Here is a 23565-nt window from a genome sequence, read left to right on the forward strand (position 1 = left end):
GTGAGGACAGTATATAAATATCAAGAACAACTGATATAAATACAGACACCACATATGGGTTGAATAGTGACAGAATGTTGCTTCAACACATTGTAGGACTTACTCAGGAGTACCTGATGAATAGGCCGTGATTTAAGGCCTTTCTTCTGATAGAGAGAGAGAGAGAGAGAGAGAGAGAGAGAGAGAGAGAGAGAGAGAGAGAAGAGAGAGAGAGATGAGAGAGAGAGAGAGAGAGAGAAGAGAGAGAGAGAGAGAGAGATGAGAGGAGAGAGAGAGAGAGAGAGAGGAGAGAGAGAGAGAGAGAGAGAGAGAGAGAGAGAGAGAGAGAGAGAGAGAGAGAGAGAGAGAGAGAGAGAGAGAGAGAGAGAGAGATTTTTCAAATTGGTTTTCTTCCAGGTTACAGAACATCTGATCATATATACACCTTACATACTTTAATTAACAAACATGTCCACCAAAAAAAGGGAGGGAAAATATTTGCTTGTTTCATCGACTTTAAAAAAGCCTTTGACTCCATTTGGCATGAAGGACTTTTCTTCAAAATACTTCAAAGTGGAATAGGTGGCAAGGTATATGACCTTATCAAATGTATGTACAAGCACAATCAATGTGCTGTGAAAATTAATAATCAAAGAACAGAATATTTTACCCAAGGACGCGGTGTGAAGCAAGGATGCTGTATAAGTCCTGCATTATTCAACCTGTACATAAATGAACTTGCAGACCAGTTGGACCGATCAGCAGCTCCAGGCCTCACACTACTAGACACAGAGATTAAATACCTGCTTTATGCAGATGACCTTATTTTGTTGTCTCCAACCAGAGATGGTCTCCAACATAACCTGTCCATCCTGGAACAATACTGCCATAACTGGGCATTGGAGGTCAATTTAAAGAAAACTCAAATTATGATCTTTCAAAAAAAAAGCCAGGCGTCTTGAAACCAAATACCCTTTTACTATGAATAACACCCAAATTAAACACACACAAAATTATACTTACCTCGGTCTGACCATATCTGCATCAGGGAATTTCAATAAAGCCATACATTCACTTAAAGAAAAAGCACACAGGGCAATGTATGCATTAAAAACCAAGCTGTTCAACATTAACATCCCAATTAGAATCTAGACTAAGATATTTGATAGGGTAATTGTACCGATAGCACTTTATGGAAGTGAAGTTTGGGGCCCACTCAGTAGATTGGAGCATGACTCCTGGGACAAACACCCGATAGAGACCCTACACACAGAATTCTGTAGAAGAATTCTAAACGTTCAAAGGAAAACCCCAAATAATGCCTGTCGAGCAGAACTGGGACGTTACCCAATACTGATAAATATACAGAAACGAGCTATTACATTTTGGACACATCTTAAATTAAGCCAAAAAGACACACTTCATTCTAAAGCACTTAAAACCCAAGAGCTGAATCCTGAAAACAGTGCCCTGAGTCAGCTGATGGTGAAGCTAACTAATGAGGCTCCCATTAGCACTGGTTTAAAACAACTCAACAGAACAAAACAGATTATGAATCATTCAAAGGATCAATATTTAGAACATTGGAAAAGTCAAACAAAAACACAAAGTAGACTAAATTGTTATTTAACTCTTAACAGAGAATATAAATTGGCTGAGTATCTGCACACTGTCAGAGATGTAAAGCAGAGACGGATCCTGACTAAATACAGGCTCAGTGACCACCAGCTGGCCGTAGAGACAGGGAGACTCAGGCAGACATGGCTGCCCAGAGAGGAGCGTATATGTGCTCACTGCTCAACAGGAGAGATAGAAACAGAGATACACTTCCTCCTCAACTGTGAAAAATTCTCTTCACTAAGAGCCTTACACTTTGGAGAAATAGCCAACAAAGTAGTAAATTTCCCAATGTTAACTTCAGAAGAGAAGCTGGTAGTCCTCCTAGGCGAAGGGGCAGCAGCCCCACTGGCAGCTAAATATGTTTCTGCCTGCCACAGCCTGAGGGACTCCCCACTATAAGATCACAACATTACACTGGTTTAGGATTGTACAGTCATTATATTGTAAAAGGAACAACAGAGAAAGGGAAAAGGGGAAAAAAAAGAGAAAAAAAGGGAAGGGGAAGGGAAAAAAAAAAGGAAAAAGAAGAAAACACCTGAGAAAACCTTTTTTTTTGTAATGTAGTATTTTGTATGTTTATGACACTGTATATAATATATGTGACACCTACTATATGTATTTCTATTTCTATTTGTATATATATATATTTTTTAATATGTGATATGTATTGTAATGTATTTTCTGTAAACTGCTTTGGCAACAACATGTTTCTTTGTTCATGCCAATAAAGCAAGTTGAATTGAGAGAGAGAGAGACAGACAGACAGACAGACAGACAGACAGACAGAGAGAGAGAGACAGACAGACAGACAGACAGACAGAGAGAGAGAGAGAGACAGACAGACAGAGAGAGAGACAGAGAGAGAGACAGAGAGAGCCTCTAGCCTACCATAACACAGAGTAAGAAGTACAGACACATAAAACACATCATACACTAAAATATGTCTTACTTTGAGGGGTCCTGTGTGGAAGGCCTGGGCGGGATGGGGTTTCACGACACTGCGGCATGTTTGTGTTCACAGACACTTGAAACACAAAGATTAAAAAGGTTAAAACAAAGATTAATGATTCTTTCAGGTAATCAGTGTCAGATCATATCAGATTCAGTCAGAATGACCATGCTCTCGGGTCAAACTAACTTGACTGTATGTAGTTTTAGACAGCAGGAGAACAGACTAGATGACTAGACTAGACTGGACTGGTCATGTAACTGCACTGAGTATCTGTGTGTGACACAGCTTTAATTGCTTAAAAATTTGTTTTACAGACTCTGTTCTGTGTTCGTGTTGAAACAACTAGTGAAACAACTGAAAACAGCGCTATTTGTTGTTACTGTCCTGACTGAGAAACCGCTTCAGGTGATTCAGTGACGGAGCGGTCCAAATGAATCCGAATAGTTCCATTATGCAAGCGCGTTTAGACAGAATCAAACCAAAATAATGATTCATTCACAAATGATTATTCAGTCGACAGAAATTCGGGACACATATAATAACTGCTGAAATATTTGCATGTAAAACATTTCTCAGGTCAATCGGAGCGAGTATCAAACTAAATTAGCCGCACCGCCAGGAAAAGAGGAGGAGGGAGCCATCGGGTGCCATCGGGCCGGATGGAGATGATTGGCAGGCCACCATTTGAATAGCCCTGCACAGCAAAATCCCCAGTGTTAAATTAACACTCCTCAGTGTACATATGTGTCCACACTACAGAGTGTTAAAATTAACACTGAAGCAGTGTTGAAGTTAATGAGATAATTAAGTTAACACTGAAGCAGTGTTGAAGTTAATGAGATAATTAAGTGATTAATTAAGTGATGATTGGCCATTAGTGGTGACACCTGATGATAACAAGCAGACTCACTGAAGGAAAGAGAAACAAGAACAGAAAAAAGAGAAACACAAGAACTACTGACTTTGAACCATTATTGCACTTATTATTTTACCAGTTTGACTTTATTTCTGTCATACATCTACACACGGTCTTATTTAGATTTAACAGACGTTTAGATGGTAATGTTTTATGGAATGTTTTGTTTCATGTCACCATTATGGTTACCAGTGTTTGCTATAGCTGGGCTCTTGACCCTTTACTTTTTAACATTAGTTTTTCTCTGGTTGCTACAACTCTGTGTTTATAAAGCACATTTATTGTGGCAAGAGAAACTATGATTTGGGCTGTGTTTCCCAAAAACATTGCATTAAAAAATGATAAGGGTCAATAGCCCAACTAAAGCAAACACTGACCACCATAATGGTAACTTGAAAAGAAAAATTCCATAAAACATTACCGTCTAAACTTCTGTTAAATCTCAAGAACTTTTGTCGATGTATGACAGAAATAAAGTCAAACTGGTAATAATAAGAGCAACAATGTGTAATGACTCGAAGTCAGTTGTAGTTCTTGTGTTTCTTTTTTTTCTGTTATTGTTTTTTCTCTTTCCGTCAATGATTCTGCTTATTAACATCAGGTATCTTCAATAATGCTCAATCATCACTTAATTAATCACTTAATTATCTCATTAACTTCAACACTGCTTCAGTGTTAATTTTAACACCCTGTAATGTGGACACATATGTACACTGAGGAGTGTTAATTTAACACTGGGGATTTTGCTGTGTGATACAGGCTGTGTTAACTAGAATGCTTTTAATTTTTTTTATTTATTTATTTATTTTTTTTATTTGTGTCTTTTTTCTGGTTTGGTTTATAGTGCTTCCAACATTTGAAGTGAAATTAAAACCCAGTAAGTCATTCTTCTATGTGGGTGACGAGAGCCTGACAGTCGACATTGAAGCCAAGTAAGACAAAATATGTTCTGCTTTATTGTATTGAAAATAAATCTATAATGTGAGTAAACACTGATTTGAAATAGATTTGTATGTAATTCTGTCAGGACCACTTCGGTCAAAGGTAATTAACAATTAGCATACAGTTTGGATTGGCAGTGTGGTTCTGCTCTGGGCAAGCCCAAACTGACATCATTGGGTTACACCAGCTAACGTAATTTTAATGGTCAGATCGAAGTTAAATGGTAAAATGTCTTATTTCCTTCTTCTGAGGAACAGAAAATGTCCAAGCTAATGTTTCTATATAATGAAAGTGGATGTGGATCAGGGACAGTCGTCGTCACTGTTCAGTTTTTACAGAAGAAATTGTATGTGCTTTTATAGGTACCTGTTTGGACAGAAGGTGGAAGGACATGCGTTTGTGGAGTTTGGTGTGATGGTCGGTGAGAAGAAAACAAGTATTCCTGCCTCTCTGCAGAGAGCTCAGGTTGGATACATTAATTAAAAAAAATATATACATTTTACATTTAACTACTGGCAACAGTGTCACCAGTATATACCTCTTTTATAATTTACAGTTTGTTACTGTTAAAATACATTCAGTGGGTGTGTCTTTTTATCTTACACTGTTAACCCTTTCAACCCCACAAGGAAATCCACACTACAAAGAGTAAAAGTAACATGGAGACAGTGTTGCAGTGAGATAATTAAGTGAATATGTAAGTGATTGTTGAGCATTAGTGATGAATCACTGAAGGAAAGAGAAACACAAGAACAGAAAATAGAGAAACACAATAAATACAACTGAATTCCAGCCATTACACATTATTACACTTATTATTAACTATGACTTTATTTCTGTCATACATCATACAAAATGACTCACCGTGGGACTACATATTGAGTATCGTGGTATAGCAATACTTTTCGGGACAAGAGTGTCACTGTGGCACCATCACACCACAATATGGAACACAACCTTGTTTTTCACAATGTACACAGCAAAATCCCCAGTGTTAAATTAACACTCCTCAGTGTACATATGTGTCCACACTACAGGGTGTTAAAATTAACACTGAAGCAGTGTTGAAGTTAATGAGATAATTAAGTGATTAATTAAGTGATTGGCCATTAGTGGTGACACCTGATGTTAATAAGCAGAATCATTGACGGAAAGAGAAAAAAACAATAACAGAAAAAAGAGAAACACAAGAACTACAACTGACTTCGAGTCATTGCACATTGTTGCACTTATTATTACCAGTTTGACTTTATTTCTGTCATACATCGACAAAAGTTCTTGAGATTTAACAGAAGTTTAGACGGTAATGTTTTATGGAATTTTTCTTTTCAAGTCACCATTATGGTGGTCAGTGTTTGCTTTAGTTGGGCTCTTGACCCTTTTCATTTTTTAATATTAGTTTTTCTCTGGTTGCTACAACTCTGTGTTTATAAAGCACATTTGTTACTGCAAGAGAAAACATGACCTGCTCACAATATGTTTTGATGATAAAAACATTATCATGTAGTGTCCTGATTCACTGATGTCATTCAGAAGCTAAATTTTTGACTATATGCTTGATGTCTTGTTTTAGTATTGGTGATTGTAGCTCTGAGATTCTACAGTTTGAGATCCAACAGCAATATGAAAAATTTTGAAAATACTTTGAGCAAAGAAGTTATTGTGTTTAAACACACAGACATCAAGAATCAGCATATGAATCTCAACAATGGTGACAAAAAACAAACTAGTGACAAACAGATCAACTCTGAACATCACAAAACAAGCTACTAAAGTCAGAACAAAACAATAGCAAAATAAAAGCAAACAGGAAAAACAATTAAAATTACAGGACAATTCAGCTGCATAATTTATTCATGCTGCAATGCATGATGTCAGCCATTGATGCGTTCTGATTGGTGGCTCCCATCATGCACTGCAACATTAAGCATTTGTTTGATTGTCACCATTGTTGAGATTCATATGTAGATTATTGATGTCTGTGTGTGATTTTAAATCCTTCAGATCTTTAAAACAGTGCTGGAAGTAATTACTGTAGTGAAAAATTAATAAAACATTTAGATAATCAGTTTATAATGATGGGTGCCATCAGTAAATCAGGTCACTAGAAATTTCATCATCAAAACATAACCAGGGCTGTGTTTCCCAATAGCATCTTAAGCCTAACTTGATCACAGACCAACTGCAACAAATGGTCTATACGATCAAATTAGGCTTGCGATGCTTTCAGGAAACAAAGCCCAAATCATAGTTTTTCTTGCCACAACACATATGCTCTATAAGCACAGAGCTGGAGCATCCAGAGAAAAAACTAATGTTAAATAATAAAGGGTCAAGAGCCCAACTAAAGCAACCACTGGTCACCATAATGGTGACATCACTTAATTAATCACTTAATTATCTCATTAACTTCAACACTGCTTCAGTGTTAACTTAATTATCTCATTAACTTCAACACTGCTTCAGTGTTAATTTTTAACACCCTCAGTGTACATATGTGTCCACAATATGTACACTGAGGAGTGTTAATTTAACACTGGGGATTTTGCTGTGTACGGACTCAAATGTGAGGTAGTTAGGGGGGTTCAGGGGCATGCTCCCCCGAGAAAATTTGGATTTCTCTGACCTACATATGTGATCTTTAGGGCTTTTGAAGGTTAAACAAATTCATAAGGAATTGAAGCTGCAAGCAGTGATGAAAAGGGCCCTCGCACCCTGCACCTCACAGGGTTTTTTGAAAAATGCGTCCTCTGGAATTTGAAATACTCCTCCTAGAGAATTCATCCAATCGCGACCAAACTCGGTCAACATGAAGTTAAGACATTGAGGATGATAAATTGCGGGCGAATTTTTGATATCTCGAACGGTTTGGCCGTGGCGAGGAAACTAAATTATGGTGAGAAAAGAGAAACAAGAAGCGTATTATAACTTCAGCATACATTGACTGATCTTGATGAAACTTCAGCAGTGTGTTCGTTGTAAGAGGCCGAACACAAGGATGTGACTATTGTGAGTCAAAGTTATAGCGCCACCAACTGGCAGCAGGAAGTGTGTCATTTTCAAAATGCTTTGAAATCTCCCTCTTATTTTTACCCGATTTGCTTCAGATTTTATGTGTATAATGTAGACACACGGCAGATGTAGACCTGTGAAATGATTATTGATATCTTAGATACTGTAATATTATATCGGAAGGGCAAACTTTAATATTCTTTTTTGAAGCTTTTGAGACTCTTAACGACCAAGTTTTCGGACCCCATTCAAGGGGGCTCTGTTGAGCCCCCCTGCCACGCCCGGGTACCAGCTTCAGCCCGGCCCTGATGGCCGTGGGTTCTAACCTGTGTGCAAAGTTTCAAGAGTTTTCGAGCATGTTAAGGGCCCCAAAAGTGCCAGAGAAGTAGAAAATAATAATAATAATAATAATAATAATAATAACAACAAATAATCCTAACGAAAACAATAGGGCATTCGCCCTTTCAGGGCTTGGGCCCTAATAATAAAAAATATTACAAGGGAAAACAAATGTCAGGCAAATATTGAACCTAAAACTAACTTTAATGCGCTCAACCACCATGAGAGCATTTTACGCATTAGTAATCGCTGCACAGCAAAATCCCCAGAGTTAAAGGGATAGTTCACTTTGAAATTAATTTTTGATATGTTTTAGCTTACCTCAAGGGCATCCAAGATGTAGGTGTCTTTGTTTCCGCAGTAGTTTCAATTTTGATATTTTTAGGTCAAACCGTTCTTGTCTGTCAGTCATATAATGCAGGTCTGTGGTCACTGTCTCAAACCACAAGCACAGAGTCCAAATTAAAACAATTCCCCATCGTCCAAATGAAACAATTCCCCATCATAAGTACACATTGATGGCCTAAGACACGAAACGAGCGGTTTGTGTGAGAAAACGAACAGTATTTATATAGTTTTTAGCTCTTGAAAACAGCACACGTCCAAATGGTCTGACGGCGCGGGCGAGTATAGATGTATACATAGATGTCGCCTTGGCTACTGCAGTTCATTGGAACGAAACCGTAGCAAAGCGACATCTATTGTATATATCTATGCGGGTATAGATGTATACACTAGATGTCGCCTTCGCTACTGCAGTTCATTGGAACGAAACCGTAGCCAAGGCGACATCTATGTATACATCTATACTCGCCCGCGTCGTCAGACCATTTGGACGTGTGCTGTTTTCAAGAGCTAAAAACAATATAAATACTGTTCGTTTTCTCACACAAACCGCTCGTTTCGTGTCTTAGGCCATCAATGTGTACTTATGATGGGGAATTGTTTCATTTGGACGATGGGGAATTGTTTTAATTTGGACTCTGTGCTTGAGTTTTGAGACAGTGACCACAGACCTGCATTATATGACTGACAGACAAGAACGGTTTGACCTAAAAATATCAAAATTGAAACTACTGCGGAAACAAAGACACCTACATCTTGGATGCCCTTGAGGTAAGCTAAAACATATAAAAAATTAATTTCAAAGTGAACTATCCCTTTAAATTAACTCTGTTCAGAGAACATTTGGTCCCTCTCTACAGAGAGTTAAAATAACTCTGAATCAGAGTTAAAGTTAATGAGATACTTAAGTGATTAATTAAGTGATGATTGGGCATTAATGATGAACACCTGCTGTCAACAAGATCTCAGCTGTCTAAAAGTGATTATTTGATGTTAATAGATTATATTCACTAACAGTACTCTATAGCCAAAGACCAGACATTCTGAATTTAGATTTTTAAAATACATTATAGGGATTTTTTTTATTTTATTTTTTTAGACAAAGACATCAATAATCAGCATATGAATCTCAACAATGGTGACATGCTTCATGCTGCAATGCATGCTGGGAGCCACAATAGTATAAAACTCATGGCTCCCAGGATGCATTGCGGCATGAAACATGTCACCATTGTTGAGATTCATATGCTGATTCTTGATGTCTGTGTCTTAGAAAAAAAAAAAAACTGTTACAAATAACACAAATTCACAAAAAAATAAGTTAAGAGTCAAACTGCCCAACTAAAGGAAACACTCATCACCATAATGGTGACCAACCATTTTCAATAAATCGTCAACATCTAAACCTATGTTAATTCACAATAAGAACTTCTGTAAACGTATGACATAAATAAAGTCAGTCTGGTTAGTAATAAGTGAAGCTGGTAATGCTGTTTGTGGAGTTGTTTAATCCTCCTCTGCTGAGATCTTGAGAGATTTAATGTTTTATTTTGTCTTCAGTTGATTTCATCTAAGGCTGTGGCTGGAAGTCAATTGTAGTTCTTGTGTTTCTCTTTCCTTCAGTGATTCTGCTTGTTGACAGCAGGTGTTCATCATTAATGCCCAATCATCACTTAATTAATCACTTAAGTATCTCATTAACTTTAACTCTGTTTAGAGTTATTTTAACTCTCTGAGAATGTTCTCTGAGCAGAGTTAATTTAACTCTGGGGATTTTGCTGTGTGGCGTTCAGCGGGGAGGGGAGGAGTGAACCGGTAGATGCACTAAAATCAGACAGGAGAATCGTGACTGAGAACATAACGTCGGGAAGCTTGTTTGTGAATGCGGGGCAGGGGGTGATATTCAGTTTTGATTTGATGAATGATGATTATTATTGAATTTAATGAGAATGATTTGATTTGAATCTATTTATTTATTAATTTATCTGAGGTGCCGGAACGCAGTTCATTCATCAACCTGTTCATTTACTAATCTCATTCAGAGTTTAATTCTGTATCAAAAGGATTATATTATCACCACTGTGAAACTAGCAATCATTTACAATAATGAATTTCTTTAAAGGGTTAGTTCACCCAACAATGAAAATTCTGTCAGTAATTACTCACCCTCATGTTGTTCCAACCGCGTAAGACCTTTGTTCATCTTCGGAACACAAATTAAGATATTTTTGATGAAATCTGAGCCCTGTCTCACTTCTCCATAGGCTGCTAGGTGACCGAAACTTGCTGGCCCAGAAAAGTTATTAAAGAGATCGTTAATATACCGTAGTCCAAGTGACTACAGTGGCTTAATCTTAAGTATATCAAGCTACGAGAATACTTTTTGTGCGCAAAAACAAACAAAAATAACGACTTTATTCCACTATTCATTTCCTTCTCTCTGGGCCTCGTAGTGTTTTTGCGCTGCGCGTCTGTGTTGCACGTCAACACGCATCACACACATGACCAGCTTCGGCCAATTGTGAGCCTACGTGGTGACGTGCAACACAGACGCGCTGCGCAAAAACACTACGTGAACCAACTAGAGGCCCAGAGAGAAGGAAATGAATAGTGGAATAAAGTCGTTATTTTTGTTTGTTTTTGCGTACAAAAAGTATTCTCGTCGCTTGATATACTTAAGATTAAGCCACTGTAGTCACTTGGACTATATTAACGATCTCTTTAATAACTTTTCTGGGCCAGCAAGTTTCAGTCACCTAGCAGCCTATGGAGAAGTGAGACAGGGCTCAGATTTCATCAAAAAATATCTTAATTGATGTTCCGAAGATGAACGAAGGTCTTACGCGGTTGGAACAACATGAGGGTGAGTAATTACTGACAGAATTTTCATTTTTGGGTGAACTAACCCTTTAACAGATCATGCACAACCAAATAAACATAGCTACACTGTCTTGCAGAAACACAGAGATATCAAAAATCAGCACATGTCTCTCAACAATGGTGGCAATATTTTTTTATTCATGCTGCAGTGCATGTTGTGAGTTTTATACTATCCAGTAACCCAGCATGCATTGCGACATGAAACTTTTGATTGTCACCATTGTTGAGATTCATGTGCTGATTGTTGATGTCTGTCTGTGTCTTAATCAAAGAGTTTGAAATGTATTAATGCACTATATTATTTTAATATTTTTCACAATAAATCTTAACAGAAACATTGCTGGATTTCATGTTGTAGATTCACAGATATATGAGTAACAAATATTAAATATCCATAAATTCAAAGCTTATATACTGGTGTGATCAGAGAATCAGACATGTCCAGGATGATTATGGCATCACCACAACTGCCAAAAACACCTGATCAACTTCCTCTAGGCTTTTTCTTGCCATAACAAATGTGTTTTATACACTCACCATTACAGCAGCCAGAGAGAAACTAATGTTAACTTATAGTCAAGGGTCAAGAGCCCAACTAAAGTACTGATCTCTATCATGGTGACTACAGAATAACTGATAACAGATATATTGCTTTATTTCATGTTGTAGATTAACAGATGTACCATAAACATTAAACACCCACAAATTCAAAGCTTATATACTGGTGTGATCAGAGAATCAGACATATCCAGGATGATTATGACATCACCTCAACAGCCTAAAACACCTGATAAACTTTCCTCTTGACTTTTTATTGCCATAACAAATGTGTTTTATAAACTCATAGTTACAGCAGCCAGAGCAAAACTAAATGTTATAAAGTCAAGGGTCAAGAGACCAACTAAAGCAAAATATGGTGAATAACCTTATTATATTCAATAAAACATCAACAACTAAATATCTGTTAATTCTCAACAAGAACTTTTGTACATGTAGGAAAGAAATAATGTTAAACTGGTTTGTAAACTGGTTTCACACTCGGTGGCTGGAAGTCAGTTGTAGTTCTTGTATTTCTCGTTTTTCTGTTCTTGTTTCTCTGTCCTTCAGTTATTCTGCTTATCAGGTGTTCATCAGTTTCTCAATTCACTCACTTCTTTTCATTCACTCTGTCAAGGGGACAATATTAGTGAACTAATGTAGGGAATAGTGAATGAGGGTATAGGGTGTGATTGGGAAAACAGCCTCTGAGTGTTGATTTTGAGCACTGTTGATTTACAGTATATTCCTGTAGGCTATTTTTGTTTTCTATGGTATATTACTATGATATGATATTGTCGGAAATTGGCCTTTTTCTCATATGAATAGATTAGGGAAGGAGAAGGTACAGCAGAACTGAGCAGGGAGATGATCACTAAGACCTTTCCAGACATTAACCAGCTGGTTGGACGATCAATCTATGTTTCAGTCAGTCTTTTAACAGAAAGTGGTAAGACTCAACAGATACTGTACATCTGTATGCACATGTTTACATGCATGTGTGTGATTTTATAGAGGTTAATTGTGTGTGTGCGTGCGTGTGTGCGTGTGTGTGTGTGTGTGTGTGTGTGTGTGTGTGTGTGTGTGTGTTTCAGGCAGTGAAATGGTGAAAGCAGAAAGGAGAGGCATTCAGATTGTGACGTCACCGTACACCATCCACTTCAAAAAAACACCACAATTCTTCAAACTTGGGATGCCCTTCAGCGTCTCGGTATGAAACAGTAGCTGATTTTACACATTAAACTCTGTAAATTAGTATAAAATTAGCAGATTGGCTATTCTAGTAAGACACACCATATCTGCTGTTCACACAAGCTATTGCTTTTATGTTACCATTAGGATACTGTTAAGATAACATTCCCACATCAGCACCAAAATATTGAACAAATGGCAGATTTTGAAACACTCATGACAGATTTAACTATTCGAACCTTTTAGCAATTGGCATTTTTCACCTGTCATTTGCATATATTTGAGCAGTTCTCAAATTAATGGCTCACTCAATGCCATTGCTTGTAACGCTAAGTTGCCGGCAATGTTACAACATTTCATCCTGGAAATCTGTCACTGATTTACAATTTTACAATTAGAATCTGAAAGGTTGTGGAAACTATGGAAGAATTTCATTAATTTTTGCTCTGGCTTCTATAAAAGGTTTACGTAACAAATCCTGACCAGACTCCTGCGGAAAATGTGGTAGTGGAGGTCAATCCTGGAGGGGTCAAAGGTCAAACAAGAGCCAATGGCATTGCAAAGGTTACCGTCAACACTCCAGGAGGATCTTCTACACTGCAGATCACTGTAAGACCTGCAAACTCAACTAATGTTCAGTCACTTTCACTGGTGAACTAGTGGAGAATTAACATATGTGACCCTGGACCACAAAACCAGTCACATGGGTCAATTTTTCAAAATTGAGATTTATAAATCAACTGAAAGCTGAATACATAAATAATGGTTTGTTAGGGCAATATTTGGTTGAGATACAACTATTTGAAATCTGGAATCTGAGGGTGCAAAAAAATCTAAACATTGAGAAAATCGCCTTTTAAGTTGTCCATTTATGATTGCGATTGTGCTGCATTTACTCACAAAAAGAAATATTTTATATATTTATGGTAAGAAATTTAAAAAATATCTTCATGGAACATGATCTTTACATAATATTCAAATGATTTTTGGCATAAAAGAAAAATCAATAATTTTGACTCATACAATCAGAGGTGTATAGTCCAGGGGTCAGAAAGTAGAAGTCTGTTCATATATGGCAGATATGTTTATTCCACCCATGAACTCAATCAGCTGATTTCACTAATTAGTTCTCTCTCCTGTCTGAATTAGCAAATGCAGGTGATTGGAACAAAATACTGAGGAGGACTTTTACTGTATGAACAGGGACGTGCACAGGAATTTTGAGGGGCAGTTGCTCTGACCTGAAAAAATTATTTATTATTATTATTATTTTTATTTTTTTTATTTTTTTATTTGAAAAGAAATAATCTGGATTGAATTGACAGATGGGGAAAAACTTGCTTCTAATAAATAAATAAATAAAAAAAACGCTTAAATTTCGGGAAAAAATACAATCCTTTTTTAACCTTTTGGCTTCCCGTACATTCAGTTGTGCTTCTTGCTTGTATTCAGTTCTGATGGTACGTATGGTAACTGGGCAACTACGCAAGATTTGTAGTATGATTGCGTGCTACACTGGTCGCATGCAGCGCTACAGCTATGTAAACAGAGTTTGCCCTTCTCCTACTGACTTTCACTTTCGGTGCCCGAATGGAAGTGAATGAGGCTTTGCATTTTTTTTTTTTTTTTCTAGGCCTACGTGAAATTCTGCATCCATTGTACGATTTATTTATTTATTTATTTTCCCCCTCGGAAGGGCAACGTGAGTCGAGAAGGGCATATGGGGAGTTGCCCGGGCAACCTGAGCAACCCCCCTGTGTATGAACCTGGACTTTACACCTCTGCATACAATGTATTGTTGGCTATTGCCACAAATATACCCGTGCTACTTGTGACTGGTTTTGTCATCCAGGGTCACACATGTTAACATATGTCAGTTAACATATGTTGAACAATCAATGGAGCATATACTACATAGCACATTAGAAAACAAATGTATTCTTTCCAGGCAAAGACCAAAGATCCACAATTAAGCAACGAACAGCAGGCAGTGAAGACGATGACGGCTCTCGCTTACATTCCCAAAGGCGGCTCCAACAACTACCTGCACGTCGGCATTGATGCTGCAGAGCTTCAGATCGATGGTCAAATGACAGTCAATCTCAACACAGGACAAAGTCCAGGAGTCAAAGATCAAGATTACACATACATGGTAACGATTATGGTTATTTCTAAAGCTGCACCACAAATGTATTTATTATATCAATATATGATTACCACCACAGCTTGTGTTTGAAATCATATGAATGTCATAAATACTGTTAACTCATCTTCCTCATTTACAGATCTTAAGTAAAGGTCAGATTGTTCAAGCAGACAGGTTCAAGAGGAGAGGACAAGCTCTAGTGACTCTGTCTCTACCTGTAACCAGAGACATGGTGCCGTCCTTCCGCTTTGTGGCTTATTACCATGTGGGCTCGTCTGAGGTGGTGTCTGATTCAGTCTGGGTCGACGTGAAGGACACGTGCATGGGAACGGTGGGTCAACCATCACAAGAAATGATTGATATGCCAAGCAACTAAATTGATAGTTCACCCAAAAATGAAAATTCTGCCATTAATTACACCCCTTCATGTTGTTCCAGACCCGTAAGACCCTCAGAATGCAAATGAATATATAATATTTTTGAAGAAATCCGAGAGCTTTCTTAAGAAGTATTATCGTAAGATGCACAAGAAGTATTCTCGTCGCTTCATAACATTAAGGTTGAACCACTGTAGTCATATTTAGGACTATTTTAACGATGTCTCTACTACCTTTCTGGGCCTTGAAAGTTGCCATGACGTTGCAGTCTATGGAGAGATCTCAGATGTACTCTGTAACTCTCAGATTTCATCAAAAATATCTTAATTTGCATTCCGAGGGTCTTACAGGTCTGCAACGACATGAAGGGGAGTAATTAATGACATAATTTTCATTTTTGGGTGAACTTACCCTTAAGTCTGTTTGACTGACACAGCATCTCTCATTTTAATGACAGCTCAAGCTTCAGGTGAAGAACAAGATGAATACCTATGAAACAGGAGATGAGGTCAAGCTGCAGATAACTGGAGATCCTGGAGCTAGAGTTGGGCTGGTGGCGGTTGACAAGGCTGTGCATGTCCTTAACAAGAACAGACTCACTCAGACTCAGGTGAAGGACCTTCTTCAGACGTCATTGCGAAAACATCTAATCTCCCCGTTTCTGGCATAAAACGTACATAACTGGTGTCTTTTTGCACCTTTAGATCTGGGACGTCATAGAGAAGCATGACACCGGCTGTACAGCAGGAGGTGGAAGGGAGAGTATGGGGGTTTTCACTGATGCAGGTCTGATGTTTGAGTCACACACTGCAGGAGGAACCAACACCAGAACAGGTTTAAAAAAAAAAAAAAAAAAAACAAATGAACAAATAAACAAATTTATTTCAGCTAATGAAAAAATTATTATATTTGTAACAAAATCCACTAGAGGCAAGATATAGAGAACCCAAATGCAACTTTAATTATCAAACATAAAACAAAGGCTGGAAACTGGTAACTCAAAACAAGAACAAGAAACTGGACAAGAACCAGGACAAGAACCATTCACAACTCAAAACATTCATACAATACTTAACAAAGACACAGGGCAAACATGAGGGCTTAAATACACAGATTAATTACTAGACAAGGGACACCTGTGAACAATGAACCAGACGATTAACCAATGACAAGACACATGACAGGATCACATGACAAACAGGGAATCACAAGACAAGACACATAAACATGACAATGACAAGAACAAGAAAACAAAACCCAAACCATGACAATATTAGCTTTATTCACTGAACAAATAGATTTCTGAGGGTTATTTTAAGGAGTGCATCTCTGGTCTGACAAGTATGGGTATTAAAACTGAGTTTTGGGTGATGATTGGCGATATATAGAAAACACATTTTGATGCAAAACTGGAATTATGAATTTTTGTATGAATGTTTATGTTCATTACTTCACATTGTTAGCCTGGATACCAGCCGAACTTAGCCCCGCCCACAACATTTTTAGGTCGGGAAGTTCGGTCTGGACTCAATCCGCTGTGGAGCTGTTCCGTCCAAAAGCTGTTCGAACCAATCAAATTGTCAGGGTGGGCTTTATACGATGACAACAGTAACGTAAGCATCCATGTCACCAACGAGTGCTTGGGTCGAATTCGTTCACAACTAAGGTTACTGCCGCTGGAGAATTGAGATTTCACACTTACAAATAAGTCAGATAGAATAAAAGCATATTTGGCGTACTGTCCGAGGAGAGGGCTCTGGGGTCGGTATTCGGCCCGAGCCCAAAGGGCTCCCCCCGTATTCCAGGCTGTGGAAGAACAAGCCAAGAGTGAGTGGAGGGATGCTGGAAACTGTCAAAGATTGTTAGGTGAGTTGACAGAGTGAATAAATATATGCTCCCTTTCATGCTGATAGGGTAGACGGTAATTGTTTGATGACAAGTTGATTGGATTGATTATTTGAACGTGCTCCTCCCGAACTTTGTTTATGAAACATTATGTGTAGATTCCGCCATCGCGTCTGTTATAGAAGATATCGACAGCGCATAAATTTGAAAAGAGGAACAGAGAACCGCGATCAAGGAATTTGTCGATCTGAAAGATGAATGAAGAACATACGTCACTCACTCTGTTGCTCTGATTGGTTGTAGGTCTATCCAATTGAGTGCAGTGGCATTTTCCTTCCTGGTTCGGTTGAAACACGCCCCATAATCACAGCCCAGTGGACCAGTATCAGACTCATATTTTGACTAGAATCTGAGTATGACAACGTCAGGCTATCACATTGTCATAATTTGTCAGGAATTGTGTAAATAGGGAAGACTGGGTCAAGTTGTCACCAGGTCAGTATCTATATTTACATGCATTTAGCAGACATGAAGATTTTGGAAAGTGACTTTGTGCCTCATTGTGAAGGAACACCAAGGCGCCCCTATTTCAGTTACCCTATCTGGAGGGAGGGAGCACATACTCTTAGGGTGAATTGAGGTATGGAGGTGCAGTTCCAGTGTCAGTCTTGAAAGTCAACATCAAAATTTTAAGTATGATCCTGGCTGCCACTGGGAGTCAGTCTAGTGAGATCAGGAGGGGTGTGACTTTGGGTCCTCTTTAGCTGATTGAAGACCAGACATGCTGTCACATTCTGGATTATCTGCAGAGGCTTAGTCGAGCTGCATAGAATATGACATTGGAGTTTGCTCTTGTCAGCTGAAGAGTTTCAACAACAGACTGCAATGGATGATCTTCGTAGAGTGTCCAATTTTGTCAAGTAGGTCATTCTGTGAGAGAAAAGTGGATTGAATACAACTCTTTCAGGAGTATTTCACAGAAAAGGAAGAAAGGAGACTATTCTTTGAAAAAGTGTACAATATGTACAACATAAAACAATAATTGAAAAAACACTGATGATCCAACAAATAAAATTCAGCCCACTCCTTTTCAAGCAGTGGTGAATTTTATTTGTTGGATCATCAGTGTTTTTTCAATTATTGTTTTATGTTGTACATATTGTACACTTTTTCATTGTTTATGCTTGAAAAAAATAAAATAAATAAATAAATAAATAAAATAAAATTCTGTAGTTGTCATCTGTTGTAGGATTAAGTTTTGTTTTTTTAAGGGACCGTTCGGTATTTATGGAATGGACCACCTGAGGAAAATAGGGGAGGTTTGTTCATGTCTTTTTATTCTTTGTTGAGGGGAGGGTCATCCATGTTTTTTTAGTCTAGGGGGAGAGTCACCCAACTTTTGTATTCATGAAAACAGCAAAATTTCAAAGTGGCTTGTTTGGTGCATATTTTTCCATGTATCTCCATGTAGCTTTCCATGTATCTCCATGTAACCAACAAAAATTGCACCATCCCCCACAGGTGCGGTGATGACGCATTCATGTACAGTGAGGAAAATAAGTATTTAAACACCCTGCTATTTTGCAAGTTCTCCCACTTAGAAATCATGGAGGGGTCTGAAATTGTCATCGTAGGTGCATGTCCACTGTGAGAGACATAGTCTAAAAAAAAAAATCCAGAAATCACAATGTATGATTTTTTAACTATTTATTTGTATGATACAGCTGCAAATAAGTATTTGAACACCTGAGAAAATCAATGTTAATATTTGGTACAGTAGCCTTTGTTTGCAATTACAGAGGTCAAACGTTTCCTGTAGTTTTTCACCAGGTTTGCACACACTGCAGGAGGGATTTTGGCCCACTCCTCCACACAGATCTTCTCTAGATCAGTCAGGTTTCTGGGCTGTCGCTGAGAAACACAGAGTTTGAGCTCCCTCCAAAGATTCTCTATTGGGTTTAGGTCTGGAGACTGGCTAGGCCACGCCAGAACCTTGATATGCTTCTTACAGAGCCACTCCTTGGTTATCCTGGCTGTGTGCTTTGGGTCATTGTCATGTTGGAAGACCCAGCCTCGACCCATCTTCAATGCTCTAACTGAGGGAAGGAGGTTGTTCCCCAAAATCTTGCAATACATGGCCCCGGTCATCCTCTCCTTAATACAGTGCAGTCGCCCTGTCCCATGTGCAGAAAAACACCCCCAAAGCATGATGCTACCACCCCCATGCTTCACAGTAAGGATGGTGTTCTTGGGATGGTACTCATCATTCTTCTTCCTCCAAACACGTTTAGTGGAATTATGACCAAAAAGTTATATTTTGGTCTCACCACATGACTTTCTCCCATGACTCCTCTGGATCATCCAAATGGTCATTGGCAAACTTAAGACGGGCCTTGACATGTGCTGGTTTAAGCAGGGGAACCTTCCGTCCCATGCATGATTTCAAACCATGACGTCTTAGTGTATTACCAACAGTAACCTTGGAAACGGTGGTCCCAGCTCTTTTCAGGTCATTGACCAGCTCCTCCCGTGTAGTTCTGGGCTGATTTCTCACCTTTCTTAGGATCATTGAGACCCCATGAGGTGAGATCTTGCATGGAGCCCCAGTCCGAGGGAGATTGACAGTCATGTTTAACTTCTTCCATTTTCTAATGATTGCTCCAACAGTGGACCTTTTTTCACCAAGCTGCTTGGCAATTTCCCCGTAGCCCTTTCCAGCCTTGTGGAGGTGTACAATTTTGTCTCTAGTGTCTTTGGACAGCTCTTTGGTCTTGGCCATGTTAGTAGTTAGATTCCTACTGATTGTATGGGGTGGACAGGTGTCTTTATGCAGCTAACGACCTCAAACAGGTGCATCTAATTTAGGATAATAAATGGAGTGGAGGTGGACATTTTAAAGGCAGACTAACAGGTCTTTGAGGGTCAGAATTCTAGCTGATAGACAGGTGTTCAAATACTTATTTGCAGCTGTATCATACAAATAAATAGTTAAAAAATCATATATTGTGATTTCTGGATTTTTTTTTAGATTATGTCTCTCACAGTGGACATGCACCTACGATGACAATTTCAGACCCCTCCATGATTTCCAAGTGGGAGAACTTGCAAAATAGCAGGGTGTTCAAATACTTATTTTCCTCACTGTAAATGTAAAATATAGCAAGGAGACATTTTAATTGTTTATTAATAAACAAGTGTTTTCTATGTTAGTGTCGGCTGTCAAGATGAAGTTGACGATGCTGACTCGCAGAGGTGGAAAGTCCAGGTTCAGAAAGTAAAAATCCTCCTCAGTATTTTGTTCCAATCACCTGGATTTGTTAATTCAGCAGGAGAGAACTAATTAGTGAAATCAGCTGCACAGCAAAAACTCCAGTGTTAAATGAACTCTCCTGGGAGTTTATTTGGCTTCAGACTCAAGAGTGTTAAAGTGTTAAAATATGAGTGTTAAAGTTAATGAGCTAGTTAAGTGATTGATTGAGTGATGATTAACCATTATTGAAGACACCTGATGTTAACAAGCAGCATCACCAAAGGAGAAAATCACACAATTTAGTCATTATTATGGAGATCAGTGTTTGATTTCGTTGGGCAGTTGACCTTTAAATGTTTAACTTTAGATTGGCTGCTGTATCTGAGTTATAACAGCCAGATGAACAAAGAGAAAAGGTGAACAGGTGGTGTTGGTTATATTTTAATATAATCATCATTTGACCTGAATCACTGATCTCATTTAGAGCCTAATCTCTGACTTAAATGTATACATATTTCCCACAGGCCAATTAATGTCACGTGACCTCCCCGGAGACACCATCTTTGATGGCATAAGCTGCTGTGTTTACAAAGTTTTACAAGCAAATTTCGAATATTTCTTTCTGTTTATAATGTTACGAAAATCATGAAGAGACAAAGTGACAGAGATTATAAAGAGACTTTATTAACACAAGACAGAGAGAGGTACAATGCGAAAATTTCAGTCATAAATGGTGTGGATCCGTATGCGCTAACGAAGGAAGCACTGAGCACTGATTATGCAGCTTTGCCTCAGATACAGTATTATCATGTGTACCATTATCTGATATTGGCTAGGAGTTTTTACACATGTGTGCAATTCTGAGCCTGGAAATCACTGGAGGCGTACAATCAGTTTGCCGAGGGTTGGGTTGGTGACGTTTGCTCAAGTGCAATCAATGGAAAAGTAGTCATCATAGCGAAGGTATGTAGCATGATGCTAGACTATCTGTCTATTAAAAAGCCATAGCATGCACAACTTAATTCCTATGTTCCCCTTAAAACAGTCATCGGTGCTTTCTGTAATATGCATGTACTTATTTGTACACTGAAGAATAGGGGTGGAACGGTACATGTATTCGTATTGAACCGAAACGGTACGGGCGTCACGGTTCGGTGCATGAATATACACGGTATAAAAATAAAAAATAAAACTTGCGTGCAAATTAATTAATGTAATGCGGAACTACTTTATACACAGGTTCTTTAGGGACATAATCTGAGATTGCAATGCTGGAATATGTGTGTGTGTGTGAGTGAGAGGCGCGGGCGCGATCGAACAGTGGAAACAATGTTGTTTTTGTCAGTGCTCTGAGCAAATTCTTGCATGTTTTGAGGGAGTTTCTTTCCTGTTTATCCTCGCCAGCCATAAACCTCCGTCGTTGTTCTGACAAAAGCTTAGTCTTCTCACATTCATGAAGTCTAATGATGGGTATACTGTAAAATCCAAATTTAACTGAACCTCTGGCACGATTTGAACATCCATTGACCCAGCAGGAGATGACCATTTTCACTTTTTATCACGAAATTAACTCATTTCAGCTTCTTCTTCTTCTAATGTTCTGCCCACAGAAATGGAGCCGGGTCGGCAAATGCCCATATGTTGTGACGTCATGTAGGAACTATGCATATTGGTCATTACAACATCACAGTGATTCTACAGAATAAGATCCAGATTTTTCAATATAATTCAAATGATTTCTTAAAAGTTCTGATAAAAAAAAAGAAAAAAAAAAGGTTCTTTCAGGCACACACAGACATCAAGAATCAGTGTATGATTCTCAACAATGGTGACAAAAAGAATATTCAATTAGGAAAAGGAAAGTACTAATAATTTAATTCATAATTTATTCATACCACAATGCATGATGGGAGCCATGAATGAGTTTTGATTGGTGGCACCCAGAATGCACTGCAACATGCTTTATTATTGTCACCATTGTTGAGAATCACAGGCTGATTCTTGATGTATGTGTGTCCAAGTAAAATCATTTTTCAGTCTTTTGATCAAAACAACATTTAAGAAATGTTTTTGATTATATTGAAAATGCTGAAAATAGTATACTGTAGAATCACAGGCTGCTGTTATCAACAAGGTAGACATAACTCTCTAAATGAGTTTTGTGATTCAGGTCAAATGATGATTATGTCAAAACATAACCAACACCACCTGATTAACTTTTCTCTTTGTTCATCTGGCTGGTATAACTTAGTTACAGCAGCCAAACTAAATATAACGTTATTAGTTTAAGGGTCAAGAGCCCAACTAAAGCAAACACTGATCACCATAATGGATTTTCTCATTTGGTGATTCTAGGGCTGGGTATCATTCAAAAAAATTTTATACCGATACCTTGATTTCGATAGCGGTTCCTGAACGATACTTTTTTCAATACCAATTTTATGAAATCCATTTTAACAAGATTACATAACACATTACCTCAGAAAAACTTTTTCTTTTTTTCAGTTTAACTCATGCTCCTTAGCCAGTGCACAAAGGAACACATTTTTTTTATAAAGAGCTCATGCTCACCAAAGCTGAATTTGTTTGATCAAAAATACAGTAAAACTTGTAACATTGTGAAATAGCATTACAATTTAAGATCTTATTTGAATATATTTCAAAATGTAAGTTATTCCTGTGATGTCAAAGCTGAATTTTCAAAAATCATTACTTCAGTGTCACATGATCCTTCAGAAATATGAAAACAGTTTCTTGCTTAATATTTTGGAAACTATGATACATTTTTTCACGATTCTTTGATGAATAAAAATTTCAAAAGAACAGCATTTATTTGAAACCGAAATCTTTTGTATATTTAAGGTCATTTTTTATCACTTTAATGCATCCTTACTGAAAAAAAATCTGACTAACCAACACATTTTGAACGGCAGTGTACATTCAGTAGGTCATTATTGCAATATAAACACTGTCAGAGTGATCAACAAGGTATCTCTTCATTTACCAGTCGAAGACGGAGCAACTTTCTGCTCTGTGCACTGTCAAGGTCTTCATCATATCTGTCGTGGTGCCGGAATTCCAAGTTTCCTCGGAATTCTAATGTTTGTTAAAAGCTTTAAGCTGACTGTTATAATATTGCTAGATCTCATGCTGCAGAAATACAGGGTTTGTTATGTGAAAATATTAAATGGATCAACACAATTGTTAGATTCCAAAGACTTCAGTGAAACAGGT

General features: G+C 37.9%; 1 protein-coding gene across 2 annotated transcripts in view; it reads left to right on the forward strand.

Annotated features, from left to right (window-relative positions):
• Positions 1–23565, forward strand: part of LOC311283413 (complement C3-like) — a 175768-nt gene that overhangs the window by 37417 nt on the left and 114786 nt on the right. For both annotated transcript variants that reach the window (XM_084397780.1, XM_084397779.1), the window contains exons 7-15: positions 4312–4399; positions 4772–4874; positions 12351–12471; positions 12617–12732; positions 13176–13322; positions 14662–14865; positions 14999–15190; positions 15694–15846; positions 15941–16070. In XM_084397780.1, coding sequence (XP_084253906.1) covers positions 4312–4399; positions 4772–4874; positions 12351–12471; positions 12617–12732; positions 13176–13322; positions 14662–14865; positions 14999–15190; positions 15694–15846; positions 15941–16070 — 1254 coding nt within the window. The remainder of the gene's footprint in view (positions 1–4311; positions 4400–4771; positions 4875–12350; positions 12472–12616; positions 12733–13175; positions 13323–14661; positions 14866–14998; positions 15191–15693; positions 15847–15940; positions 16071–23565) is intronic.

This window comes from Rutilus rutilus (genome assembly GCF_951802725.1).
Source record: "Rutilus rutilus genome assembly, chromosome: 2".
In the NCBI taxonomy this organism is placed as follows: domain Eukaryota; kingdom Metazoa; phylum Chordata; class Actinopteri; order Cypriniformes; family Leuciscidae; genus Rutilus; species Rutilus rutilus.